This window comes from Schistocerca nitens, chromosome 11 (assembly GCF_023898315.1).
Source record: "Schistocerca nitens isolate TAMUIC-IGC-003100 chromosome 11, iqSchNite1.1, whole genome shotgun sequence".
NCBI classification, from domain to species: Eukaryota; Metazoa; Arthropoda; class Insecta; order Orthoptera; family Acrididae; genus Schistocerca; species Schistocerca nitens.
The window spans coordinates 7,497,393-7,519,204 of NC_064624.1; the positions used below are offsets into that span (position 1 = coordinate 7,497,393).

General features: G+C 41.4%; 1 protein-coding gene across 1 annotated transcript in view; it reads left to right on the plus strand.

The window, feature by feature from the left end:
- LOC126213579 (serine/threonine-protein phosphatase 6 regulatory ankyrin repeat subunit A-like) overlaps positions 1-21,812 on the plus strand; it is an 84,914-nt gene that overhangs the window by 40,865 nt on the left and 22,237 nt on the right. Inside the window, exons 2-3 of the mRNA XM_049941426.1 lie at positions 401-977; positions 8,338-8,442. Of these exons, the coding sequence (XP_049797383.1) occupies positions 412-977; positions 8,338-8,442 (671 nt within the window). The 5' untranslated portion in view covers positions 401-411. The remainder of the gene's footprint in view (positions 1-400; positions 978-8,337; positions 8,443-21,812) is intronic.

The following is a 21,812-nucleotide window of genomic DNA, read 5'->3' on the forward strand; positions in this document are numbered from 1 at the left end:
TTTCGCAGGGATCGAATGAAGGGTAGGGCCACGGGTCGTAACACATCTGAAATGTAACGTCCACTGTTCAAAGTGCCGTCAATGCTAACATGAGGTGACCCAGACGTGTAACCAATGGCACCCCATACCATCACGCTGGGTGATACGCCAGTATGGCGATGACGAATACAGGCTTTCAATGTGCGTTCACCGCGATGTCGCCAAACACGGAAGCGACCATCACGATGCTGTAAACAGAACCTGGATTCATCCGAAAAAATGAGCTGTTCACCAGTGGCAGGTATCTCGGTGTCGTAATTGACACGCACGGACAGGTTTCGCGAACTGTCGACCGACGCAGGTACACTCGTCGACGGTGCTGGGTAATGATGAAGAGCTGCCCCGTAACGCCGTGTTTCAGAATCGACTACGATGGCGGCCGGCGACGAAGCTCAGCACAGCACACCGGTGTACCTGGGCGCCCTGCTGGATGACGGGGAGGGCGCCACCGTGACTCTGGCGGCGGGGGAGACGCGGCTGGTGGCGCACAGGGCGGTCCTCGTGGCCGGGAGCCCCGTCTTCGCAGCAATGTTCCGCCACGACACGGCGGAGTCGCGCGGCGGCCTCGTCGACGTCGCAGACGTGGACGGGCCGGTGCTGAGGGAGCTGCTGACGTACCTGTACACCCTCTGTGCCCCGCAGCTGGCGAGCCTGGCGCCCCGTCTGCTCGCCGCCGCCGACAAGTACGGCGTGGCGAGCCTGAAGGCGCAGTGTGAGCAGCAGCTGGCCTCTGGGCTGACGGTGGACGACGCGGCGGCCACAGCTGTTCTCGCGGTGCGACACTGCTGCCCCGGCCTCCGGCAGGCCGCCGTCTCCTACGTAAAGGCCCACACACACCGAGTGATGGCGACGCAGGGCTGGGCTGACGCAGTGCGCACCCGGCCAGAAGACGTCGTCCAACTCAGCGGGTTGCTGGCGGAGACGCCACCGGAATCCAGGTGAGCACTAGGTGATCACCGTTGATCCACTGTGTGTGAAAGGTCCCGATTTCGAGTCTCAGTCCGGCACACAGTTTTAATCTGCCAGGAAGTTTCGTATCAGCGCACACTCTGCTGCAGAGTGAAAATCTCATTCTGGAAACTCGTGTGTGTGTGTGTGTGTGTGTGTGTGTGTGTGTGTGTACAGGTATTACTTTATTATAATTTGAAGAAGATGAAATAGTTTACTTTGCAGAACAATGAATTTATTGTTGTCAGTTTGCTAAAGATATTTGGCTTCATTAATCTTTCCCACTGAGGCAGTCAAATAATTGAAACAAAGTGTTTCATTCCACAGTTGTTCGTTGAATGTAAAGTGCATGTTTTCATCTTGTGCCATGTGTGAGATTATGTGATAATGAAGAACCAGACATGAGATAGTACAGTACAGTACAGTACTGATACTTCAGGAAAATTTACGCCCCAAAAACCGTACTGAAAATCTTAATGTCAGGTGGGACATACTTCATTGTAAGTCTGCCCAAACCAGTGTGCACTTCAGGCCGAATTATGCATTTTAGTATAGTTTACGAAATTCTTATGCTCGCGGAGTATCCTCTCGTGTCCTGTTTCTTTTATGCCGTAATCTAAGCTCTCTTTATGCTTTATACACACAAACATGTGGCCTTCCTACATCACTGCAGGTGTGCACGCACAGTAATGCCTGTTTTGTGGCGCTCTGGCTACTGCTAAGCCGAAGATATTTCTGACAGTCTCGGGGTAGTACTGTGAATGGTGGTTTGAAAAGTGTTACTTTCAAAGTAAATTTCCTTCTACGCAAGATGAATTGTTACGTGTGAGAAAGTGGGTTGAATTTCTTAAATAACAGAATGTTTGACTCTCGTTTAAAAGTGAACACTTTCAGGACCAGCCACATAGAATAATTTCTAGCCCAGAAAATGAGACATTCATGTCAATATTTTAAATTTACTGGCACATTTGTGTGAAGTACCTTAAGTGTAACACACACAAAAAAGATCAATATTAGATGTGAAAGCTTAGCTTCCCTTGTATGTTATTAATCTCAGAGACCAATATTATATGTGAAAGGTTAGCTTTTTTTTGTTGCGACGCTATGCATATTAATGTAAACCATTAACTTTTGCTCTTTGTGTCCGTGCGCTATGTAAGTAATGTTGCTATTGGCTTACCACATCACGTGTCCTATGCTCTGAATATCTGCTGCGATCGGCTGGCGAGATCACGTGACACGAGATAAGATTGGCTGACAAAAGGGCATCGCAATCTCGATTTCGAAGCTCCGGAAACTGAGGTGCTGTGTGTGTTCGGTGCAATTCGAATTTACACTTCTGTAATACGAAAATATGCAGCGTATATGTTGCTGACATCAAAGGTCTTTCCAAAACTTCTCTCCCTTGTTCCCTTTTTTCCGCTAACTTCTGCGCCAGTGTACAAAACGTTAACCGTTAAAAGCATTGATAAGGTTTACACTTGGGAGGGAAAATCTACGGAAAACTGTCACTTAGCACGGAAAAAGTGTATTTTCGCCCGGGTAAGAGTGCATTTTTTAAGCGGGATATCTGGGAAAAATCCGGGAATTTTTTCCTTGTCTGTTTATACACCCTGATTTCAGTAATTGCGACTGCCTCACTGCAAGTACATTCTACAATGCGGCGTTTTGCAGACATTTTATTTATTCTAGTACATTTTGGGACTCGGAAAGTAATTTATGTATTAGCTGTGTTGCTGTGAGACATGTGACTGACTCCACACTTGTCGTACATTTATGGTATTACTAAGAAGCCAAAACTTTGTTTTATTGGTACTACTTTACGTTTATGTAAGGGTTGTGCCATCTGCAATGGTTCACTTGGGTTGCAGTCATTAAAGATGTTCAGTGACACATCCTGCACATGGCATGTAATGTTGTGTAATTGATGTACAACTACGTACAAACAGCATGTATCTCTCTCTGTGGCCCTTTAACAGCCATTAATTTTGTTTACTCTGGCCAGTGGTCATCGGCATTTCGTCGCCGTTATGTGCACTGTAGTACTGTCAAAAGCTCAATGAAGCACATATGAATAAACCGTGTCCCTGTTTACATTGCAGGTGACTGGACATCTGGATGTTTCCCAGGCCGCATACTAACAATGTACACAGCAGTACGTAAATACAGCGTTTGTTGTATCGTAGTAAGTCAATCACATTGCAATTTCGAGCAGCGTGCAGGTCAGTCCTGTATCGCAAAAAGTACAATAATGTCGTGTTCCACCCATTTCACGTGCCAAATTTGTGTACGAATTTCTCGGGATGTAACTGACATATTGCGATGCAATCAGTCCCATTACTACGAGTATTATGATTTCTCATGTTACTGTGTATGGAATAATATGGTGTGTCCATTTTGAAAAAACTTAAGATCGTGCTGAAACCAGTATTTGCACACGGTTCAGAATGTCTCGCAGTACTGGCTTCCGTGAGCCCTTGCCATACATTCGTACCTATGAAAGCTGTGAGTCAGTATCTGTTGGTGGTGCCAGAGATTTTGACGGTGAAAAGTTGTAAGTGGGACACCCGTTATCAGTAGAACTCTGCAAGTCGTCAACATTTTGACAGTTCACTTGTATACTTCGACACACAAAAATGTTGTTAGAAATAATTTACAGAATCTGCAGTTTTCCAGGTAAAAGTTTTTAAGTCATACTTTACGTTCTTTTCAACACGTGAAAACCCTCCAGAGGCCATTTTTGCCTCTGTAGTACCACTTAGCTTGTATTTGTATACACATGAAGTGCCTGTTTTACAAACCTCATAGGGTTTTATTCATGGAAAAATGCTGGCTGAAAGCGACGTTTGGTGATTTCAGAACCTATGCAATGGCCCTAAAACCCTTGGCATGTTTTCATTACGTGAGTTAAAACTATATTAATACTTTGCCTGCATATACAGGGTGTAAATTTTAAGTTGACGAAGCAGCATAACTCTAAACATAAGCTTCACATGAAATAATGTGTAAAATGCAAAGTTGATTATTTTTGAGGGGGATATCTGCTGGTGCTAAAATTAGCCCGCCACCCCAGCCCACTGCGGGTGGGGCGTAAGGCAACTTTAAAATTTCAAATGGGAACCACCATTTTTTACTGCAGAACCAGATTCTACATAAAAAAAACTACGTACATTTTGTCTTAAACATGTGTTTTGATTCTTGGTAGTTGGCACTGTAATTCAAGAAAATCCATGTTCTCATGTTTGCATGGAAAATGGTTACGGATAAATAAAAAGCGGGATGTGTGGTTAGTTAGTCAGATGATTTGTTTGATAATTAAAAGTTGTGTGGCATCATGACCACGAAACAAACAAAACTTACCAGAATCTGCAGAAGAAATTAATACAGTATTTGGGTCAACATTTCCTCTCTCAAACCCCACCCTATGGGGAGAGAGAGAGAGTTTTAGTTTCAGTGAATAAAAATTTATGAAGTAAGTAAGTGTTTTTTATTTATCCGTAACCATTTTCCACGCAAAAATAAGAATATGGAATTTCTTGATTTACTGCGACAACTAATAAGAATCAAAACAAATGTTCAAGAAAAATGTACATAGTTATTATGTAAAATCTGAAGCTTATTTTTCGAGTTATTCTGGTTTGCCAACTAAAAAGTTACACCCTGTATATGCCAAACGTGAACTTTCGGCTATCATAACTGATAATGATATTGGGGGAAAAAAAAGTTCAGAGTTACGCAAGAATGTAGTCTCAAGAAGACATGGCAAGGACGATGTCATGACTAGAAATGACTATCCGCACTTGGCCTACCTAAAAATCGTCTTTGTCCTTGGCTTTCACAGGAACCGCCTGTGGACAAATAGTGCTTTTATAAGCCGCCTAAGGTGCTGCGTTGGCCACACCTTACGCGAAAGAACCAGCTGATTTGCTCAGTTTGCCTGGGCTGTAGGAAGTGTGACGTGTTCAAGCTTTGACCGTGTACTGAAGGATAGCTACAGTATGGCATCTCTCGCGACAGGTGTACAGATGGTCTTCAGGCTAAGGGCAATCCGAGGCACTAGACGCCTTGTCTCTGCCACCAGCAGAACGCAGTTTGTGACCCCCCCTGAAAAACTGCATTTGTGGGCGCAGCGTAACGGTACCTTGCAGTGTGGTCAACGGGCCAACTGAAACACAGTGTCCTACAAGCGTGTCGCTAGCTCAGAAGTGTGATACGTCAGTGAGTGTAAAGACCAGCTGGCGTTCCGTACGCTCTTGCCACCGAATGCTTCTGCCGCAGTGCAGACAGTACCGGGTGATCAAAAAGTCAGTATACATTTGAAAACTTAATAAACAACGGAATAATGTAGATAGAGAGGTAAAAATTGACACACATGCTTGGAATGACATGGGGTTTTATTAGATCCATAAGAAAGAGGAAAAAAACACACACACACACCCCATATTGCTAGAGGCCTGAAAGATCTCTTGCGCGCGTCGTTTGATGATGATCGTGTGCTCAGCCGCCACTTTCGTCGTGCTTGGCCTCCCAGGTCCCCAGACCTCAGTCCGTGCGATTATTGGCTGTGGGGTTACCTGAAGTCGCAAATGTATTGTGATTGACCAACATCTGTAGGGATGCTGAAAGACAACATCCGACGCCAATGCCTCACCATAACTCCGGACATGCTTTACAGTGCTGTTCACAACATTATTACTCGACTACAGCTATTGTTGAGGAATTATGGTGGACATATTGAGCATTTCCTTTATAGAACATCATCTTTGCTTTGTCTTACTTTGTTATGCTAAGTATTGCTATTCTGATCAGACGAAGAGCCATCTGTCGGACATTTTTTAAACGTTTGTATTTTTTTGGTTCTCATAAAACCCCATGTCATTCCAAGCATGTGTGTCAATTTGTACCTCTCTGTCTACATTATTCCGTGATTTATTCAGTTCTCAAATTTATACTGACTTTTTGATCACCCGGTACTTTGTGTAACTTGCTTTAATTTCCTTGGCACTTGTATCCATTATGCCAGCAGTTTCTGCAGCCAACGTATTTTATTACCCCCAAGCAGTGTGGGGCGGGGGGGGGGGGGGGGGGAATGTGGCGTAATTTTATATGGCACATCAAATAAAAAATAGTTTCTTGTACCATGTGTAATTTAATATAATAATTAAAGTTTGAAACAGCAGCACACGTTGTCTTCTCAACAAATCTTGTTACTCTGATATTCAGTACATGTAAATATAGTTCTGATTGCCGTTCAGCAATTAGCTTCCTAAACTCCTCAAACCAAAAGTCACAGCCAGCTGATGTTACAACTAGTTCCTTGATTATTTTAGGTAACATTTTTGGAAATCAGCGATATTTCAGTTAAGAAAATTTGTAAAAAACAGTGTCGATCACTCACTTGTATATTAAAGATATGACCATTTTCCAACTCTAGAAGTAGGCCATTTCCACATAATGCTGTGTAGAGGTGAGTACTAAAAATTCTCATTTGGACAGGGAAGTCGGCGAACATTGAGCAGAGTGTGTGTTCAAACCACGTATCGTTAAACCACGCGGCTGGCAGGGAGGTCGCTGGCAACAGCTGTGCTCGCCTCAGCTGAGGAACTACAGCCGCGCGTCAGACAGCGTGCAAGAGGGCGCGTCACGCCAGTGTTAAGTCAGTGGCAAGCGATTCACGTTTACAGACCTGAAACTCTGTGTTTAAAAATGAACAAAAGTTTAACCCAAAACAGGGCTTCCTACACCCTACGCATATCGTGTATCTGAAAAACAGTTTTGTGAAACAAATAGTAAGCGAACGTGATAGGTGGAACTGTAACCCAGAACCCCATTTTTAGGCGATCATTAGGAATGCGAAGACGCCTTTCCCATAGCAACTAACTTATCTCACATATTCGTAATAGCCCAGCGGCCTGGAGACTCAGGCGACCACCGGCGATGAAGTTCATCCCCCCTCCCAACCCAGCAGCTCAGGCCTGAGACTTTGACCCTCGTGTCTGTGCGGTTACATGAAACGTGGCGCTCGTACCCCACCTGTGCCTGACACTCTTCAAAGTCTGCGACACCGCGCTGTTGAAGCTGCGAATTCTGTAACGAGACACCAGATGCTTTGTGTGTGGCAGGAAATGAGCCAGTGGTTTGACACTTTTCGTGTAACGCATGGTGCTCACACTGAATGCACAAAAATTACTGTTTAAACCATCACGTTGGCTTGTTATTTTTTTATAAACTTTTTAACATACATGATATCCGTAGGGTATAGAAATACCTGTTTTTTTGTGTTTACGGCGTAATTTTTGTACATTCGTAAAAATGGACATTCAGATCTTGATATACGACACGTAAATCGCTTCCCGGTGGCTGACACTGGTGTGACGCGCCCTGTTCCACGCTGTCTTGACGCGCAGCTGAGGTGAGCGTCCTCCCTGCCAGTCCCATGGTTAACGATACGTGGTTTCAACGCACACTCTACTTAATGTTAGCTGACTTCCCCGTGCAAATGAGAATTTTTAGTGTTTACCTCTACACAGCGTTATGTGAAAATTATCAAACACCACAGGCAGAAACCATTCGTATCTTCAATAAATAAACGTGCACTTGAGGCCGTTGTTTACTAATTTTACTTCCACCGTGCAATCGTTATTCCTCGAGCCGTCACAGAAATCCATTTTCTTCGATTCTATTTAAAGTGAATACAATCATAAATTCAAACTTTTAATTGTGATACAGTGGCAGCCTCTTACCATATGTCAGGCAGTACCATAACTACGTTGTCATTATGTACACCAATTAGGCTTTGTAGTTGGATTGTGTTTAGGACGGGCCTATCTAAGTGTGGCGTTAACTCGTGTGTATTGACCCTGTTTAGTGGACAACATTTAGATGTTATGATATTTTCAATGACTGTAAAAGTTTCCACTGGCCTAGCTCCATTGTCTCATGTATTGCAGTCTTTCTGCACTGCTGCCTTCTCTGAGGTACCTTCCCTGCAAAGTTAATAATCTGGTTTCTTAATGTTTATTGCCTGTGCCTGTTACAGTCAAGTCCCTGATGAATGAGCTAGTGGTTTATTTGCAGTGTCCTGTTCAACAACCCTCCTATCCGTCCAGCTGTGCTGAGCCCTTATATTCATCTTCGGCTTGGTACACTCAGCTGCTGTTACGGAGACAGTTGGGAGAACCGACCTGTAAACTGATGGAACGGTGAGTCGTCGAACTCGGGAGACCCACCAGCGTGACAGGCAGTGTGTGTTGCGTAAGCGGCCCCCCACCCCCAGCACTGTGCACACGCCCGCCCACGCAGCGCCTCTTGTTTGCAGCGCCTCTTGTTTGCAGCGCCTCTTGTTTGCAGCTCGCCCGCCAGCCCCGGCCCCAGCGCCGCCACTCAGCCTCCCAGCGGCGCGGCTGCCCGCCACACTCGGCCACCTCCTGACGACGCGGCCGTCTCTCGCCTGCGGTGAGTGCTGCGACTTGCTCACCCACAGCAATGCTCAGCGCCTTGCCGCGTCAACCGAGTCTCACGTTAAAAAGATCTAATTTGAATTTTTCTGAAATTTTCGATTAATCTGAGCTTACAGCTATCAGGAAAAATTATTTCTACATTTAATTGGTGTGTTCAACGTATCTGCTGCTCTAGATGTTCCTTGCCAATATTAGAAATTAGTTCTGAAGGAAGTGGGTATAAAGCCAGCCTGTCGGTGCTCTGTCATTCGACGAAACCTACGTGTCACGGCAATGAATGTAGAACTGTTTGGAAGTACTGACGAGGAACCTCTTTGAGTGCAAGATCACAAATTCAGTCTTCTGCTCATTTGTAAGTGTTAACGTTTCTAACGGGGAAAATATCAGCTGCTAATGACTCACCATCTCGAACAGGAGGGCGACAGAAAATGAGTGTCCGCAAGGTATCGAGACCCACCTCTTATGGGACACACGTAACACACTTAACAAAATAGACATTGTCCACATTTCAGAAATGTTCAGGACAGATCATCAACTTGAACCATGAGCACAAAATGCAAAACCGTGAGTCACAGTGGTCGCAAAGGTGCGCACCCTCGAGATCGAAGCCAAGACCTTGGGAGCTACAAACCTTTCAGAACGTTCGGCTAACTATCCACTCTTTTAGATGACGCATACACGTGCAATGGTGTGAGGGCAACTGCTGGAATGTGACGGCGCACGCCAAACGAATGCGAAACTGTGTGTCGTGGTGTTCGTCGTGAAACTGGCTCTCCTTCAAGGCGTATGTGCAGTTAGTGCGATAGTACGTTTTATAGGCACGGAACAAACAAATATTTTCCAGTGATGAAAATCGCAACATCAGACACCTTTCAGGAGGTACAGTTCGCTCTGAGACAGTATGGTTTTTATACGCAGACCAGGAATGGAGTGAAAGAAAGTTATTTTAACCAGCTATCGATCAAAAGTGGTGCTCGTACCGTACGTCCTCTTACGCCCATTTCCCTGTTCTTGCTCGGTTTGGCGTAACTACTCCATACTGCCCTTGCAAGATCACGCACACGACAAAGAATCGGAGGGGGAGCAGCACCCCCAACTTGTGCCAGCACAATAACAAACTTGTGCCAGCACAATAAATAACTTTGCAGCCACTCTACCATCCAGATTAACAGTCGGCACAGTTGTATACGGCTGCATTAAGGCATTGATATTAGTTCATCTTGACAGAACTTTTGCGGTACCTCTAGTCCCCTGTTACGTGCATTTTCTCTTGAGGTCCCGAATGGCCAAAGTTCAAAAAAAGTTCCGTACTGATGATGTGACAAGTTTATCTCATCTACGAATCTTCAAGTGACTCCTGCAGTTGGTTGTGCATTGTCGACTTCACGCCTTATTTGAAATTTCGTTACCTGTTTTTTGTCATTTCTGTAGCACTTTCCGGAGCTATTCCCATCCACTGCTTCCCCACAAATGACTGTAACCTATGTCACACGCAGTCTGATGTGCATAACGTAGTAGGTCACTATCGTGCAACCCTGTAAACTGTGTCGGGCATCCTCGAAATGCACAAACACCACTTTTTGTAACGAGCGTGCTCCGTCCTCTCTCGAGGGCGGACGGCACGGTCATATTGCTGTGCTTCTTGGCCAGAGATAGTCCTTCACTTCGTTTCAGTGGAGGCAGGATTTGTGGATCCCTGTCTGACAAGAATGATGAACTATGTGGCTCGACAACTGTTTCAGTATCACTTCCACTCGTTAAGCACATATCACCATCATTGCGTTCCTCATGTACATTGTCTGCACTGTCAAACACATGAGACTGTACATTCTGCTGACTCTCTGCTGGCTCTAGAAACACCAATAGTTCATCTGCCATTCCTTTCTCACTCCACGGAATTCCTCGGTTTACTTTCTGACGAAATGTCAACTTTGATAACTGTTAATGCAATGTCCGCTTTGTTTATCATTGTCATTACTTTGCCATGTATCAACAGCACTAGCAGTGTAGCACTGTTGTGAATTGCTTGTCAACTGATCAGTTAAACTATGGTGCACAGCCACATGCTTTGCTCACCATTGGTTACTTCCAATGTCGACCACTGTTGCCATTAACAGGCCGTATTGTGGGGAACCAAATGTCGTAAACGTCATTGGCCTTTTGTGACCTCGCACGGAAGTGGTTCCCTGTCGGTGGGGGGGATGAAGGAAGAGAAAGTAGAATTAGAAGTACGACGGCCAACTAACTGCAGGAATGTGAATACGGCTTGTTTAGTCTGTCTGAGTGCTCTTTGAATTTCCTTTAATTGGCATTTATTGACACTTTCATTTGTAGCAACCATTGAAAACTTTAATACAAAGCGTGTATATGAGAAGCTCTGGAAATGATGTATAAAGGTCAGGGTGAAAACAACAGCCGTAATGAAAGTTGAATTCAGGTGTGAAGGCACGCTCAGCTGTGGTGCTCGTTCACAGTAAGCGGGAAATGAGGTCAGTTCTGTTGTGGGTGTGGCAGGCTGGAGGCGTGTTAAACCACGCCCTGCAGCTGGTGGGATTCGGCACGTCTCTTCAGTTTTGGTTTTTCTTTCACCGTGGAGCAGTTTCTCCTCAATGCCTTTCTAATACTCAGTTTGTTTATTGCATATCAGCGACCGATGGTAGCCGACATGGACAGTTTGCTTTATGAAAATAAAAATTTATATCTGACACTGAATTGAAAGGTTTACGAGATGGCTTCATTGAGACCGCATTGACTTTGCTTAATGTCCTAGAATAGTACTTGCTCAGGCCTCAGACTAGCAACAGTGCAACTATTCAGCATGAAACTGATCGGAGCAGAATGCAGCAAGATGCTATACGGAGAGGTGTGTCCTAAGTTTCAAGTGGAAAAGTGGGTGGGAAGCATATATTGTACCTTTCACAGGACAGGATATGTATGAACTGATTTTAGAAAACACATTACTCCTCCCTATACAGTGATTCAAGGGCTTCATTGCTCAATTACCCATGGTGGACAGCCGCACACGTGCGGAATGTGTGGATCTATCTGTGATGGATCGCATGGCTTCCTATTGTTACAATCCAATTTCATTATTCTGTCCCCTGAAACTGACTGTGCTAGTCTCTGTGTTCCACCGCCCAGAACCCTATCAGACTCACTTATTGATTTGGGTCTTTTCTCCTAGTTCAGTGTATTGAAACTAGTTAGGTAATGGGGGAGCTGGGACACATTTTGGGACGTATATACGCAGCTAAGGTTAGCTGCGGTACCGTACCCAAGCTGCCGTTGCTTGTCATCTGTTCATTACGTCACACTTAGCAGCCTTCCAGCTGGCGGGCTACACAGGCACACACGCACACGCACACGCACACGCACACACACACACACACACACACACACACACACACACACACACACCTAAACCAACATATGTAAGATGTAATTCAACATATGGATATTTTGTTTTTTGTAGCTCTTCTGCATAGGAAGCTCCAGCTATGGGCTGAGATTTGTAATCTTCAAGGAGATATGTTCTCGGATTGGTTTCTTGCACTTTACGTATTTTGAAAATTTCCGTGGACCAGTTGGCAGTGTATCCTTTGTCAAAGACTGTTTTCTGTTTACTAATTCTGACATAATCACCAGTTTTGAGTGACGTGGATCAATCATTTTGATTTTGTTATACACAGTAGATAGAAGGCTATTATCTTTTACATCCACCGGCCTCATTTGACTTGTTCTGTGTTTCGTGTGATTATACTGTGTGACCAGATCTTGTACAGTGTTAATCCATTTGTATGAGCCCTGAGCAGTAAATTTTCTGAACATAAGACCCTTGAGAGTTCTGTTAAAGCGTTCGACTACAGAAGGTTTCATATTTGAAAAAGTGGAATACTGATTAATTCTGAGTTGTTGCATTAACTTTTTAAAACTAGTATTGTAGAATTCTTTCCCAAGATCAGTTTGTAAATGTACTGGGATTCTCTTGCTTTTTGTGTATATATTTTTAATCGCAACAGCAACTGCAACACCAGATTTAGTCTTTAGAGCAGCAACCCATGCGTATTTGGAGTAAACATCAATTACTGTTAATAAATATTTATATCCAGAATTCCATTTTGAATATGCAATCATGTCAACTAAGTCTGCCTGATGGAGATCATCAAGTCCTTTTGTGATAACCGGTCTCCTAGGATACGTTCGACGAGCAGGACGATGAAGCTCATGAGCAATTGCAGCTTGCATCATGCTCTCTCCTTAATGCGTATTCCTTATGGAAGACAATATATCTTTGTAATGACAGAATTTTGATGAAATGATTGCTTATATGGACTGGAGTGCGGGAAGAAAAAGAAGGGAGGGAAATAAAAATAAAAACGAAAGAACACACATATATTCTAAGAAGAATTTTTATTATTCTCAAAGTACCATCTCATAATAAGTCTTGCATTAGTCTTTGCTAACAATCGATCTTCAGGAATATTAAAAGATGTTCTCAGAGTTTTCAATGAAGGACACTCGAAAGATTGCATGTTGACTACTCTACCATGATGCACACCCAGTAAAGCAGATGTCCATTCTACTTTTTCTTGTCCCATTACCATAATATAATCACAGCATTTACACAACTCCCACAAAGTATTCCTTGCTGTAAGTAATGACACGCCATCCATTCCCCAGTGCTCGTGGTGATTTTTTTTTTTTTTTATTCGTGTCAGAATTATTATTTTTTTATTCGTGTCAGAAGCACCATGGATACAGGAATTAAAAAAAAATGAATAGCACACAGAAAAAAATTAATTACAGGCATATGAAAATATATATAAATATATATATATATATAAATATGTGTGCACAGAAACAAAATGTTACAGGCATTTGGCCCAAAAGCGGGCTGCGTCAACAGCATTTGGGGTTGCCAACATCAGATCCTCTAAAGTGCAGTGTGAAGGACATTCAGGGCAGTTATACACGTGCTGGGTCGTCTGCACCTCTCCACAGTCGCAGAGATTAGATGTAGTAGAATATCCCCACTTCAGAAGGTTATCTCTTGACCGTGCAGTGTTGGTGCGTAGCCTGTTTAGTGATCTCCAGACCATCCAGTCCTCATCGTAACCTAGTGCCAATTCTTCCCTTGGTTCCATCCAGTGCCCTTACTCGTGGTGATGATTACGTGTCAGCCACGAGTTTATCTTCTGAGTCTTTTCTGATAGGCTGTTAAAGGCTACAACTTGAGTGATAGTGAAATATTCCTCTGCAATAACATGCATTCCATCTACTATGATAGCAGCTGCTTGTTTAGGCACAAAATTATTTGCATCATCTTTGAATCCTTGCAGATCTAGGAATTTTATCTTCATTTTGTGAGAGGAAGAGGAAAAAGAAAAAAAAAAAGAAAGAAAAGTCAGCGGTGGCTTACTACTGCTGTGACTGGAATCGTATGTGCGTATGTGACAAGAAAATTTCTGTTACCTGAAACACGACAAGATGATGATTGATTCTACAGAAACTACAATAGCGTAAACCCGCTCAGTGGAACAATATCGACTGATAGTATTTCTCTAAAAGCATCTCGTTTTATGTGTTATGTGTACGAGCACCCTTATTTTTTATTATTATTCCCCCTCCTCTCATCATATCACAATCTTCCTGCTAGCACTGCTAAACTATTAACATCTATAGTTGAAAGAAGAAGAAGAAGAAGAAGAAGAAGAAGAAGAAGAAGAAAACGAAAGGAAATTCATTATTATTTTTGGAAGACGTGCTGTAAAATGCAGAAAACAGTATCGTTCTTCCTCCAGAAGCTAAACTGTATGTGTAAGCACGTGATGTGCACGCAGGGAGCCAGCAGATATCAACAATAATAATAACAGCGATGAGAACACGGGCAGGAGGTTTTGCATCTGTTTCGGAACATCTGAAATAACATCAGCAAGCGTGGCCCTCCAGTTCTCCAGCATGTGGCAAGGAGCAGCTGTCTCAGCGTTTTTTGTTGTGCACACGCGGAGGTGGTCAATGTCATGTCCTCCTCCATACCATGCCACACGTGTGTTACGTAATACTGCTATTACCATCATCACGCTGGAGGCTGCATGGAGGAGGACAAAAAAGTAAACATTTGTACACATGCCAGAGGCTGCTCGTATGACCTATTTCTGGTCTTCAGCGTGTACCTCAGTGCCTGAGGAGGGCAGAGATCGTTGCCAAAGTTTACTTTAAAAGCCATACGCAGATCTGTAGGAGGTGGTTTCATAATCAGCAGTAGCACCTGATTGTTTCTGTTTTGGTTCACCGACCACTCCACAATGTTTCTTTTATAGCAGCAACAACATTAAGCATAACAGCAGTAGGGGGGTGGCGTTAGTCTGCCCATCTCTCTCTCCTTTTTTTTTTTCACTTTCACTACCTTCGTGAATGTTTTGGAAAAGGATACTCTGATTTTGGTTTTGGCATCTTCTTCTTCTTCTTCTTTTGGAGAAAGATACAGACAACTCTCCAGAAAATGTAAGTTCAACATACATTAATTACTACTAATTGTCACATTTTTTTCTATCTGTAGTGACTGATTGCTGTGTAACTAAAGAGAACAGGGATGCTCCTCTTTTACAGAGCTTGAAACAGCTAGGCGAGGGCAGAAACGCAAAACCTACTCAGCGGCTGTTGGCGCTGAAACAGGGAGAGAAGTACCTGATTCTCAGCGCCAGGCGTACAACTACAAAATTTGGAGCAGCAGTTGTCGTATACATCAAGGACAGCAAAATATATCTGCCAGCGCGCTTATCTGCCCTCAGCAATGAAGAACTGGAATTTTTAAACTCCGGGCAAGTGCTTATGATTTCTCGTGGTAGAGTCAATAGTATGGATGAAGTTGATTTCGAAAGTTTCATAAATGATAGCCTTTCTGTTTTTCATAGTATTAGCATTAATGTAAATATTTAGTTTTGTGTGTGTGTGTGTGTGTGTGTGTGTGTGTGTGTGTGTGTGTGTTATTTCACTAACAATGTCCATTACAATTAGGAAAGTGTCAAGGCATGGAAATATTAAAGAAATTGACTTGCGTTCATTAAAAGAAGATAACTGTGGCTCAGCTTTTGTCTCGCGAGATACTTTAGTGTTTACAATAAAACTAGCAGGCATTGGTGAAAATGCGAATGCATTTTCTGAATTGAATGCAAAAATAGTGCAGCTACTTCAGAAGGACTGTTTTAAGGAGGGGGAACATTTTGCTGCCTTCGAAGTGTATGATAAGTACGAATGCATCTACTACAGAGACGTATTCGTTAGCAAGTATAATACCCTAGTTGACTACTATATCAAAGAAATCCTGTTTGTTCTATACACAGTCTGCTCTCATAATGCATTTCAATGCCAGTTTGATTTCTTTAATGGCGCTGCTTGTCTCAAATCGTGGGTAGAGGCTGGGGACGTTTCTTTTATTTATTCAAATTGTAAAAATCTGTTGCTTGCAATAGATGATATTTTGACAAGTGCAGAAAGTGAACAATGAGTCAACCATCTCCAAAGCGCATTAAATTAAACCAAGATCAGCAGGAAACCAATGATCTGGAATGGGTTTCTTTAGAATGTGCTTTCAAGTCGAATATGTACGGGTGAAATATTTAATCGGTCTGGTTTCAAGGATCCTCTGTACTTCTTGGATGCATGTTTTCCTGTCATTAACAATAGAGTGCGAAATGTCAACCGGCTTCGTAAAATTAATTTTGTACTTATCTGCAATTTTGCATTGCCTGTCAGGAGAAGTACAAGAAATGGGCATAAACACAAAGAATGTTGAAATATTACCTTCCGAAATTGACAGTGATTGGTATTCAACAAAGATTAAAAAGAAGTTGTTAAAGAAACTGGAGGCTTTCCAACAGAGAGATTCCGGTTGGGCACTAAGAGACATAGTTAAACTGCGTGTTAATGTTAGCGAAAATCGAGGGTTTCATGGAGGGCGTTACAGAAAACTGCCAAAAGTTATAGCAAATAAACATGCAGTAATTAATGTTCGCTCAAAAGACAATGCCTGTTTCAAGTGGGCAATTGTAGCCGGTTTGTACCCCGTAAATATTCATCCAGAACGTGCTTCTGCGTATGTATCACATGCAAACAAACTGAACTTTGATAACATACCTTTTCCTACAGAACTGGAACATGTGCACATATTCGGAAAACAAAATGAAAACATCTCTGTTAACGTGTGTGGTATCCAGTATTCTGATTATCAGTGGATGGTAGTTAGTGATGGAGATGATGATGATGATGAGGAGGAGGAGAAGGAGAGGAAAAAGCAAAGGGAAAGGTGGGAGAGAAATAAAAAAGGAAAAAATTTTCAAGTTGTCCCCCTGCATGTTACGAAGTACCATCGTGAAAAACATGTAAATCTATTAATGTTACAGGTCAAAAACAGATATTTACCATTTCTATTATATAAAAAACTTGTCAAAGCTGTCGCATTATAGCATTACTAGTCATAATAAATCTATAGTGGTCTGTCATCGCTGCCTGTATTTTCATTCCAAAGAAAAGTTAGATGTACACTTGACTGACTGCATACAATTTAAACCAGTTAGCAGTGTTATGCCTAGTGGTGAGAAACAGTATGTAAAATTTAGCAACTTCAGAAACAAGCTAAAGCTGCCTTTTAGAATTTATGCTGATACGGAATGCATGCTAGAACCAGTTGCTACTTGTAGTCGTAGTATTAATTCAAATCAAGTACATTTACATACTCCATTCAGTATAGCCTATTATATTCACTGTACCTACAATGATGAATATTCAGAATTTAAACTGTACAGAGGTCGTGATTGCATGGATTGGTTTACTCAACAGCTCTATGCAGTCGCTGACATTGTGAATGGCTTTTTAGCGCGAAATAAAGAGATGATTATCAGCGCTGAGGAAGAATTAGCTTTTCGCTCTGCGAAGAATTGTCACATTTGTGAGAAACCCTTTCAGGAGGATGACGTGAAGCATCGTGACCATTGTCATTTCACAGGCGTTTACAGAGGTGTGGCTCATGCCGGCTGCAACGTAAACTATAGACCTCGTTTTACAGTACCTGTAGTGTTTCATAATCTGACAAACTACGACGGGCATTTCTTGATGACAAGCATTTGCGAAAAAACTGTGCCTGTTGATGATAATGATAATGATAACGATGATGATGAAAAAATTACATTAAATCCAGGCCCTGTTTCCATTCTACCATCAAACATGGAAAAGTATAAATCATTTACGAAGAGCATTCCAGTAATGCACCGAGGTAGGAAATGTAGCATAAACTTTCAATTCATAGAGTCCTTAAATTTTCTGACATGCTCGCTTGAAAAGTGTGCCTCATACTTGAAACCAGAGGAACTCAAGATAATTAGGAAATACTTTCCTGATGATCAAGAGTTTAATTTAGTCAATCAAAAAGGTATATTCCCATATGAGTATGTGAGCAATGAATCTGTTTTACTAGAGGACCACTTATCTCCAATTGAAAATTTTAAAAGTTTATTGACAGGCGGTGGAACTGTCTCGGAATCAGATTACCAAAGAGCATGTGATGTATGGCATTTATTCAAATGTAAAACACTAGGAGAGTATTCTGATTTGAATTTGAAAATTGATGTATTGCTGTTGTCTGACGTTTTTGAGAATTTCCGCAACCTGTGCATTAAAACATATGAGTTAGACCCTGCTCATTACGTTACTTCTCCTGGCTTGGCATGGGATGCTTTACTTAAAAATAGCAAAATAGAACTACAGCTTATTACTGACATTGAGCAACTTCAGTTTATTGAGCGAGGTATTAGAGGTGGGATTGTTCATTGCTCTTGTCGGCATGCTGTTGCAAACAACAGATTTATGTCTAATTAGATGAATCTTACATCTTCTATCCCGATGTTAATAGCCTTTACAGCTGGGCAATGATGCAACACCTTCCTGTGTCAGACTTTACTTGGATTGACTCAAAAACATTATTAGATACTTTTGATGTGACAACAGTGCCAGATGATTCTGATGTAGGATATATTTTAGAAGTAGATCTTGAATATCCTGAAAATATCCATGATCTGCATTCCGATCTACCACTGTGTCCTGAGAAGATCCTACTACCACCACCACCAACAACAACAACTGACTGTAACAGTACCAAATCTAGTGCTCCCAAAAAGTTATTTCTACTTTGTATTGGTAAGAAAAATTATGTAATACATTATAGGAATTTAAAACAGTGCTTACATCATAAGTTGCAATTGCAAAAGATTCACAGAATACTGTCATTCAAGCAAGCACCATGGATGAAACCATACATTGTCATTAATTCAGAGAAACGTATGAGAGCAAATAATGACTTCGAAAAAAATTTCTTCATACTTATGAATGACAGTGTTTTCGGGAAAACCATGCAAAATGTAAGAAAAATGGTAGATATAAAACTAGCAACACGCTGGGGTGGTAGATATGGAGCAGCTGCACTGATTGCTAAACCTAATTTCAAAAGGAGTGTAATTTTCAATGAAAATTTACTTGGTATTTAACTAAAAAAAGTTAATGTTGTGTTTGATAAACCAACAGCAGTAGGTATGGGTATTTTAGATATATCAAAGACTCTTCTCATAGAGTTTCATTATAACTACATACTAAACAAGTTCTCAGCAAATCATGTAAAACTGTGTTATACAGATACTGATAGCTTAATTTACCACATTAAAACTTCCAATATTTATGAAGATATTAAGACTGATGTTCATAAATGGTTTGATACCTCAGGTTGTCCTGTAGATAACAAATATAATCTTCCAATTGTCAATAAGAGAGTGGTAGGGTTATTAAAAGATGAATTAAATGGTGATCTATAACAGAATTTATAGGTCTGCGAGCTAAAATGTATGCTCTTGAGACTGAGTCACAACGTGTAATGCATAGGGCAAAGGGTGTGAAGCAATCTTCTGTCAACGAGTTGACCAATGATTTATTGTGTGAAAACTGATTTCTGTATGTAATGTCTTATATATGCTGTGAAACTGATGTATTGTGTGAAAACTGATTTCTGTACATAATACATTATATATGCTTTGAAACTGATTTATTGTGTGAAAACAAACAAAAAGTTTTGTAACTGATTTACAGTGAGCAAGGAAAAAAAAAACAGAAAAAAGTGATTGTAACTGATTTATTGTGTGAAAATAAAAATACGTATTACATTATTTTTCTTTCATTTCATCACGATGTTCCTTTCTGCAACCTCTACAGTTCATTTTAATAGGAGGTGGACCATCAATCCGACAACGTGCATTCAAGTTGTAATGCTTATACAATGCTGATACTTAGAAATAAGAGCATCATTCTTAAACACTTGTGGCAACCTGTGAAAGTTGTGTGAAATATCACATATAGATAGTAACAGTTGTGTAGGAAATAAATAACAATCAATTGCATTCAAATGTTGACACTGGACAAGTTTCTTATAAATTTCAGAAAGCACTTTACAAATGTTTTTCGATTTAATCCACTCGAACAAGAAGTTAGCATCAGCATCAGCCATAAAAGTAGTAGCTCCCTCTTTCTTTCCAGCACACCAGTTGAATCCATAGTCTTCCAGTCGGAGCATTTTGACATCTTCAGGAATAATTTGTTGCAGAATACTTAAGACGAACGGACACAGTAGGTCTTGTGAAAACACCAGCATTTTACAGTCAGTGTTTTCTTTTAGTAGTGATTGAATGGAAGAGTTCAATGCATTGAAAGAGGCTTCTGTGTCTAGAACCTGTAGTATACATTCACTTCCACCACTTAAATTTGCCACTAACACTCTCACTGACTGCTCGTCTGAACTGGTATTAATTATCAAAACTTTCTTCATTCTGTCCTGTTTCTTCCCCTCCAACGATGTAGCACAGTAATGATGAAATGGTTGAGAAGCACTTCCTTTTATATCTGTGTACGCTTTGCAACCTGATTGCTTGATGGAGTCATTTCAATTACTGAATCATGAATGACCAAGCAGTAAGCTATTGTATTTTTTGCAAATGCTTTTTTTGTTTCTATTTCGATCTTCATGTCAACGATGGAAGATTTCAGTGTTTCGTCTTGATGTGAACAATCAATGAAAAATATAGGACAGTTCTGAAATTCGGTACGGTTCATTAGTGGATTTCCTCTTCTTACACCGCTGTCTCCATAATATGGTGACTGAAAATTCGCGTACATTTCAAACACTTGTGCTGTATTCTTAGTGTCAAAATCGACAGCAAAATTCTCCTCTAGGAATTTAGATGAATTTAAATATACTTATTTTGTCGAATACACTAGAGTCAGCAATAATCAAATTTCTATTTGACTGAAAAGCCAATATTACATACCTTGCAGTTTCAAGGGCTGTATTAAATTTAATTTGTCATGTCCAGGAGTTAATTTCTGGTGCAATGCTTTCAATCAAATCCCAGTGACGAAAAGCTAATCTGAGACTGATATCATTTTTCAAAATATTCCACAGTGATATTTGTTGCTTTTCAGAAACTTGGACATGTGGCATTTCCCAGTGCATGTTCTCCAACACAATTTTCGATTTGGTATCTGCTGTTTCTGAGACAATACAGTTAATTTCTTGTCTACTACGAATCAGTACCAATTCATGACTAGCATTTAAAATTATCATTTTGTAATCCTCTGCAAAGCCTAAGATCATTTTAAGCGGAATGCAAAAATTGAAACGTCCATCGTTATCGACTAACTCTTTCAATTCACTTCTTGTCCCCCATCCGGCATTTTGTAATGAGTTTGCTTCACCTGGGGTAAAAGATGCATATCCTTTCATTAATGCTGCAATTCCAGGATTACGCACATGGTCGATAATTTGGTTATTGAGACGGTACTGAATTTCTGAAAACAGATGAAGCGCGCAGTTTTTTGTTAACTCAATATCAGTAGCTTTTCCCTTTCCCTCTGCATTGACAAGTCGTCCTTATACAGCAGACTCTCAGAGGGCAGCAGGTAAGTATTTTCGTTTTGTATAACAATTGATATGGAATCGTTCTGAGCAAAAGCTGGTTGACCAAAAGGTTTATACTTATGATACTGAAGGCGAGTAACCAAGTCGTCGACGAGAATTTTTTCTCTAACATTCAACATTTTCTTTTCCTCCTTAACCTCCTTCTGTTTGATCAGTGAAAGTTGGAAGACTCGAATGAGAGGTTACAGAGAAATGTATCAGTATTTATAGCACTCTATATCCCAGTGCTGACAGTATTTGTCTATTGTACGGAGTTAAAACGTTTTTCACTTTCCTCTTCTTTGCATTTCTTTTCTTCTTATTATTCTTGTTGTTGTTGTTGTTATTGTGGCTCACATTGTCAAGACATCTAG